The following is a 7,307-nucleotide window of genomic DNA, read 5'->3' on the forward strand; positions in this document are numbered from 1 at the left end:
AAAAAAAAAAAAAAAAAAAAGATAATGCTTACCTCATAGGGTTACAAAAATTCAGCTGGTGTGAGACGATGCATGGAAGTCTGAGTATAGTGTCTGGCTCATGGTTAGGGCTCAAGAATGTTACTAAAGTGACTAGAAAATAGTTCGAACTCCAGGGGGTGGGCATGAGAGGGAAGCCTTGCCACCCAAGTAGGGACTGGGTATAAGGGCCAGGTGTGAACCCAGAGTATGGGCTGGAAGGCATAGATTGATGGTGATGGGAATGTCACCAGGTAGAACAGAATAGTGGGAACTGTCCATGGGGCTGGCCACAAGTAAGGGGTTGGAGGAAACCCCATGAGTCAGCCAGGTCCAGAGCACTGGCTTCTGTGCCCACCGTCATCACAGAAACTCTCTGGGGTCCCATGCCCATTTGGAATGCCCCCTTCTTTTTTCCTCATGCCTCCCTTTCCGATTTCCCATGTCCTGTTCTCTTGAACCCCCTGCCTGTTCCTGGTGACTGAACCCCCTTGCAATGCGTTCCCTGTTCCGCAGTCTCACAGCCCCCAGTGCCAGTGTTTGTCCCTGAAGTTCTTCCTCCATCTCAACCCTCTCCCTCTTTCCAGTCTTGCACTTCTTCCTCGACGGCCGCTGGGGTGCAAGCCGAGAGCGGCTGGCCATCAGCAAGGACCAGCGAGCAGTACGGAGTGTTCCAGGGCTGCCCCTGCTGCTGGCTGCTGACCGGCTGCTGACCGGCTGCCACCTGAGTGTGGATGTGGTCCTGGGCGACGTGGCTGTGACCCAGGGCCGCAGCTACTGGGCCTGCGCCGTAGACCCAGCCTCCTACTTGGTCAAGGTGGGCGTCGGGCTGGAGAGCAAGCTTCAAGAAAGTTTCCAGGGTGCCCCCGATGTGATCAGCCCCAGGTCAGACCCCTCTGGAAGGGATGGAGTATGGGGGTCCTGGTGGAAGTGAGGGGCAGGGAAGGGGTGGCAAGCGGAGCACAGACTTGCTAGGGTGGGATGGGAGGGGATTAGGAGGAAGTAGTAGGAGCATGGAAGCCAGGCTGGGAGGCCTGTGGCCAGGAGAGGCATGGGCTCAGCAAAAGGGCTTTTGAGGACTGATTTTCAGAGCGTGGTGTGTGGTCAGGGAAAGGGATGATAGAAGAGGGAGCCATCTCTGCTTCCTTCCAACCATCTGCCACTCTGGACCAACACACCATCTCTCCAAGCATCTGTATCCTTTCTTCCTAACACTCCATTTCCAACATCCCTTCTCCATAAAACCTTTGCTCTCCAAGACCTCCTTCACCCATATCTTAAAATTCTTCCCTTAGCCGGGCACAGTGGCTCACGCCTGTAAACCCAGCACTTTGGGAGGCCGAGGCAGGCAAATCACTGGAGGTCGAGAGTTCAAGACCAGCTTGACCAACATGGAGAAACCCTATCTCTACTAAAAATACAAAAAAATTAGCTGGGTGTGGTGGCACATGCCTGTAACCCCAGCTACTCGCGAGGCTGAGGCAGGAGAATCACTTGAACCTGGGAGGTGGAGGTTGCGGTGAGCCAAGATTGTGTCATTGCACTCCATCCAGCCTGCGTGACAAGAGCAAAACCCCTTCCAAAAAAAAAAAAAAAAAAAATCTTCCCTTAAACATCTCACCTCCATAACCCTCCTCTCCCCAACTCCCTATTTAAAACTCTCCCACTAGGCCGGGCGCGGTGGCTCAAGCCTGTAATCCCAGCACTTCGGGAGGCCGAGACGGGCGGATCACGAGGTGGAGACCATCCTGGCTAACACGGTGAAACCCTGTCTCTACTAAAAAATACAAAAAGCTAGCCGGGCGAGGTGGCGGGTGCCTGTAGTCCCAGCTACTCGGGAGGCTGAGGCAGGAGAATGGCGTAAACCTGGGAGGTGGAGCTTGCAGTGAGCTGAGATCCGGCCACTGCACTCCAGCCCGGAAAAAAAAAAAAAAACTCTCCCACTAATGCTTTTCATCCTAAGCCTTCTCCCCAGCACTCTATCCCCCAACACCTTATTTCTTCAAAATGCTTTCTCCCCAACACAAATCCTCTCCTAAACCCCATTGTCCCCAACCCCGCATCCCTCTAACACCCTTCATTTGTGACACCAATCCACCCTCACCTCTCTCCCGACACCCACCTTCCCAACATCCTTTCTCTTCTTAGTCACTGATTTCGGATTCTTCCAATGTCCTCTCATCCTCAGAACCATCTCACCAGCATGATTTCCCCAACACCATTTTTCTCGACGCCTTTCCACGTGCTATACCAATGCCATGTCTTTTCCGTCCCCCCAGCCCCTCTTGCCAATGTGCTTTCCTCTCAGTGCTCTCTTTCCACCAAACCCAAACTCCTGAGCCTATACTCTAACCCCTGCCTCTTCAGCGTTTTCTTCTCAACACCCGAAATCCATCCTTTCAACTTCTTGCTCCTCAACATTCCATCCTTCCAGCGTCTCCCTCTGGTACCTCATCTGTCACTCCATCCCTCAACAATCTCGTCCCCAACACCCGCTTCTGCAGGTACGACCCGGACAGCGGGCACGACAGCGGTGCCGAGGATGCCACAGTGGAGGCGTCGCCGCCCTTTGCTTTCCTAACCATTGGCATGGGGAAGATCCTGCTGGGGTCGGGGGCAAGCTCAAATGCAGGGCTGACAGGGAGGGACGGCCCCGCAGCGGGCTGCACAGTGCCCCTGCCACCCCGCCTAGGCATCTGCCTGGACTACGAGCGGGGCCGGGTTTCCTTCCTGGATGCTGTGTCCTTCCGTGGGCTCTTGGAGTGCCCCCTGGACTGCTCAGGGCCTGTGTGCCCTGCCTTTTGCTTCATTGGGGGTGGCGCAGTACAGCTCCAGGAACCAGTGGGCACTAAGCCTGAGAGGAAAGTCACCATTGGGGGCTTCGCCAAGCTGGACTGAGCCTTCCAGGCCCCCTCATGCAGACCTGGGGTCCTCCTGGGCCCTGGCCCCCAAACTTCTTGGCGCCGGGTTGTTGCCCCCTGGCAGATTCTCCCCTAAACTCTCCTACCATGTGGCCCTGCCCCTTCTCCCGTGTCTGTGTCTTCCCACAGTTTTCTCTTGACCCAGGGGCTCTCTTCTGCCCACCTCTCTGGATGGCCCCCTTTCTCTCTATTGCCTGTTAGCCAGGCCCCCACCCCCCCTGAGTCTGCCCTATGACCTGCCTTTGGCATGTTACCGAAGCTATGGAGAAAGCCCCTTCTCCATCCCTGTCCTGTGCCCCCCAGGCTGATTGGGCCGGGCACCTGAAACACTGGGCATGATCTCCAGCTCTGCCCTTGCCCTGCCAAGCTCCCTGCCCTGTTGATGCAGAACTACAGCCTTGGGACAGGCAGACTTTGGGGCTGGAAGCTGTCCAGGCACTCCTGGTGACGGGAAGGGGACCCTGTCATCCTGCTTTATTTATTTGGGTCCCGACCCCCCGCAGCTGCATGCCCCTTATGTCCCTCTTCTCCCTCTTGCATGCTTTTACCTGTCCCGCACCCACGCCAACGTGCCAAGTCTCCCGTGAGGACCCAGCTGAGTCTGGGTGTTCCCATTGGGTTTGGCCAGGCAAGGCCTCCGGTGCCCACTGCCGTCCTCCTGCAGTGGGCTCTGCTAGGCCTGTGCTGAGCAACAGCTGTTATTGTCATGGTTTATAAATAATAAACTGTGATGCCAGGCACATCTCTGCCTTCCCTGAGCACAGTCATTCCTGTTAGTTTCTGTGCTGGGTGTGGTGGGCGGGAGGGAGCAGGGTGCTAGGCTGTGGTTCTGGGCAGGGGCAGCCAAAGGATCTGGTGCCTGAGGGAGGAAGGCCCCAGGCTAGGCGCTCTAAACCTCCTGCCACACATGTCCTGGCCCTGCCTGAGCCCACCACAGCTGCCAGGAGACATAGCTCTCTGGCTGCTGGCAGCAGGCCCCAACCAGGGCATCCGGGCCTGCCCTGCACCACCAGGCCCTGGGGGAATGCGGTTGAGGGGACAGGCAATGTGCCTGGGCCCAAAGGGATCAGGGAACCAGAACCACTTCCCCATTCCCAGGGTGTTGTGGAGCCCACCCCAGGAGCAGCAGGCTGGTGGGGCAGGCGGGGTCAGAGACGGGGCTGGGCCTGGTGCCAGCGCCTGGATCTGACTCAGCCTCCGCTTATCTCAACCCTGTTGACTCTGGGCTGTTATCACTGCCCAAGGATTTACTTCACACTCGGACAGCTAAGAATAGAGCCACCTGGGGGCACTGTGCCAGGGGGCAAGGAGGGCATGGGCCAGGTGAGGAGACGGGAGAGTCACTGGCACACAGATCCCAGTCTCGGAGCCCAGTCACGCTAGCCCTCCAAAACCCGCCTGGGTTTCGTTTCCTCCTTCCGCTTGTGCTGCCAGGGTTAGCCAGAGGTGGCTCCTCAGGCCACCCCTACATCCCAACGTCACCTCCTCCTCACAGCTCCTGCTTCTCAAACAAACCCACTCCTTACCGCCTCCTGGCCTCCCTGTCTCCTTCCCCAGGCCTCTCACACACATTCTGACTGCCCTGCTGCCCACGGGCCACAGATGAAAGATCAGAAGTTGGCGCAGCGGGAGGCCACGTTTTATTCAGTCCTGTTCAGGTCTCCTGCTATCTCCGGGCTCTCTGGGCCAGTCCTCCTGGGAGCCCCCACTGCAACACTTCCCAGGCATAAGCCCTCAAGGGTCCACATGAGCTTCCACAGACCGAGAAGGGTCCGAGAACTTGGTGGGGCCTCTGAGGAAGGCTGTGAGCAGCCCACCTGAACTCCCAGCTCACCAGCCCAAAACAGGGTGCAGGGGCTCTGGCCCTGAAGAACTTGAGTGGGGTGGACTGGCACTGGCTGGCCACTCAGCTCAGTAGGTGACGTGCCCCTACAAGTTGGCAGAAGTGGCTGCCACTGCTGGGTTTGTGTAAGAGAAGCTGCTGCCACCATTACCTGCAGAAACCTAGGTGGAAGGAAAAGAGATCCAGGGTGAGGAGCAGAAGGTACCTCCTAGAGCCCCTGGATGCCACCCCAGGCTGGGGTAATCAGTCCAGGGTCCTGGCCAGCTCTCAAAGGGCTTATTCAGAGAGAGCACCTGCCACCCCACCAGCCGGTGACTGTAAACAGGGCTGCCCTCCTCCCTCTGCTCTCCTTCACTTCCTCTTCTTGGCTCTAATCAGCCGCCTTGTCCCTCCATTCTCTGCTGTTCCAGCCAAAGAAGGTGTGTAGGGGGGTGTGTGTGTGTGTGCACGTGTGTGTGTGTATCTGTGTCTTTGTAAAACCGAGAGAGGGAGGTCTCCAGGAGGAGGAAAACAGGAGCAAGAAAAATAAACTCCTCTCTCCTCCCCAACCTGGAGTGGTTTTCCACCCTCAGGTGGCTGCAGTAATTATTTACTAGGTCCCACAGAGAAAAGCCGGGAGAGGAAGGAGGGAGGGTTCCTTGCTTCCTTGAAGCTCCCAAGAACCCCACTGGCACCCAAGCTCACCTGGTCTGCTGACACTTCTTCCTCTACCTGGGAAACCTCCCCCTACACCAGCCTTTCTCGGTCTACCCTCTATTCCTAGGAGACGATTAGGGGCACAGGGGCTCACCCGTGACTCCTCAGGAAGGGCTCCCCGGGCATAGTGCTCTACCCATTTTGCCTCTGGGTGCAAAAAAACCAAACCAAAACAAAACAAAACTGCTGCGGTGGCACCAGTTCAGCCAGGGCCAGCCAGCATGAATGTGGACAGCCAATGCTCTTTTAGGAATTCTGGTAGTGGGGCCACTCCCTCTTGAGGGCCCCTTTCTTTCATGGTCTCCTCCCAGGCCTGTCCCCCAGAACTCCTCTGACCTCTGCCCCCCCATTCTTGCCAGGTCCTCCTCTGCTCACTTCATGCCACTTCTCACCTCTTCCAAGCTCTTTGGGTTTTCCAAGGACCCCCTTCAGAATCCTTGCCCAGCCAAAGCCTCTGCCTCCCCCAGCCTGTGGGGCCCAATCTCACCTCCTCATAGGGGCTACGATTGGTACTGCCAGGGGGCACATAGCGCCCATGGGTGTGGTAGGTGGGGTACTCGCTCATAGGATGGTAGGCATCCCGGGCGGGAAAGATGTCCAGCTGCCTGTAGTTCTTTTGGCGGCACTGACAGACAGCCTGGGGAAATAGGAGGTTATGGCAGACCACGGAGTGCCTTCTACCGGCGGGGCGGGGAGGGCACTGATCAGGGCCAGGGACTGCACTCACCAAGGCAATGAAATAGACGATGACCAGCACAACCAGAACACAGACCAGCACCAGGAGCGCAATGCCCCAGCCTGGCACCCCAGCCCCAGACTGGTCAGAGAAAGGAAATGACACATCACGCACTAAAAGGAAAAGCAGTGGTCAGGGCAGTCTCCCAGAGGAGGTGCCCCTCTAACTGCCAGCACTAAGGAAAGAGTGGGGAACCAGACACTGGAAGGAGAGGGCCCCAGCATGGTGCTGGGCTGCAGCCAGGGAAGTAGCCTCACCGCTGATGTCTGAGATCATCAGGTTATATCGAGAGGCTGCTTCCGTTATACGTTGATTGAACTGTGTCTCCACGTCGTGGACATTGGTGGTACCTTCTCGGAAGACCAGAGTCGATTGTACCACCACAGATCCTGGCCTGGTCACAGGGAAATGAGCACTTCAGCCACGGGCCCAGCTCTGGCTCAGGACTCTCCCCCAACCTTGAGTGCACCAGTCCCTCCTTATAGTCATGACCAACACCCACCCTCCAACCACCACACTGAGTCCACACCCAGAACTATACCTGAACTTAATATTGGAGAGGCCCAGAAAATCCCCTTGTTTAAAAATCTGCAAAATCTGGGGTGAGAGGGAAAGGACTCAGACTTGATGCAAAGGGTGTGGACAGTTCTGATGGCTGCTTCAGGGGAACATGGGAAAGGAAAGGCTGATACTCACCAATTCAGAAATGTCTCTCTGCAGCTGTTGGTAGTAGTTGGTGCTGGGATCTTCCAGAGAGGAATTAAACTGAAGGTTTGAAATGTGAAAAGACAGGAAAAAGAAAGAGACCCCAACAGACAACTGGGGAGAAGTGCTGTGATTGGAGGAGGTGAGAGGAGGTACTGTGCTATGGTGAGTGCTACTGGCGTCAGTCTTGGTGCTGTGGCTGGCAAGGGTGGTAGGAGTATCAGAGTGGTGGCTGGGAATTGAGAATGGAGTGCTCTTGCTGGCTGGGGTGGTGGTAGCCCTGGCAGAGGTGCTGTTGTGCACCAGAGTGGAAGCTGAGCCTGATGCAGAGCCTGAGGCCAAGGTGACATCGTGGGCTGGGGGCGCGGTGGAGCCCGGGGCTGCACTG

At 56.8% G+C, this 7,307-nt stretch overlaps 2 protein-coding genes across 3 annotated transcripts in view; one reads left to right on the forward strand and one right to left on the reverse strand.

Annotated features, from left to right (window-relative positions):
- The window catches only part of TRIM46 (tripartite motif containing 46), an 11,525-nt gene extending 7,827 nt beyond the window's left edge, over window positions 1-3,698 (forward strand). For both annotated transcript variants that reach the window (XM_023213925.3, XM_023213924.3), the window contains exons 9-10: window positions 606-903; window positions 2,523-3,698. In XM_023213925.3, coding sequence (XP_023069693.2) covers window positions 606-903; window positions 2,523-2,916 — 692 coding nt within the window. In that variant the 3' untranslated portion in view covers window positions 2,917-3,698. The remainder of the gene's footprint in view (window positions 1-605; window positions 904-2,522) is intronic.
- An 858-nt stretch (window positions 3,699-4,556) lies between these two features.
- MUC1 (mucin 1, cell surface associated) overlaps window positions 4,557-7,307 on the reverse strand; it is a 4,881-nt gene continuing 2,130 nt past the window's right edge. Inside the window, 7 exon segments of the mRNA XM_026448913.1 lie at window positions 4,557-4,943; window positions 5,966-6,115; window positions 6,206-6,327; window positions 6,472-6,608; window positions 6,756-6,811; window positions 6,911-7,296; window positions 7,299-7,307. The exon segment at window positions 7,299-7,307 is cut by the window's right edge and continues 91 nt beyond it. Coding sequence (XP_026304698.1) covers window positions 4,869-4,943; window positions 5,966-6,115; window positions 6,206-6,327; window positions 6,472-6,608; window positions 6,756-6,811; window positions 6,911-7,296; window positions 7,299-7,307 — 935 coding nt within the window. The 3' untranslated portion in view covers window positions 4,557-4,868.

Source organism: Piliocolobus tephrosceles, chromosome 1 (assembly GCF_002776525.5).
Source record: "Piliocolobus tephrosceles isolate RC106 chromosome 1, ASM277652v3, whole genome shotgun sequence".
NCBI classification, from domain to species: Eukaryota; Metazoa; Chordata; class Mammalia; order Primates; family Cercopithecidae; genus Piliocolobus; species Piliocolobus tephrosceles.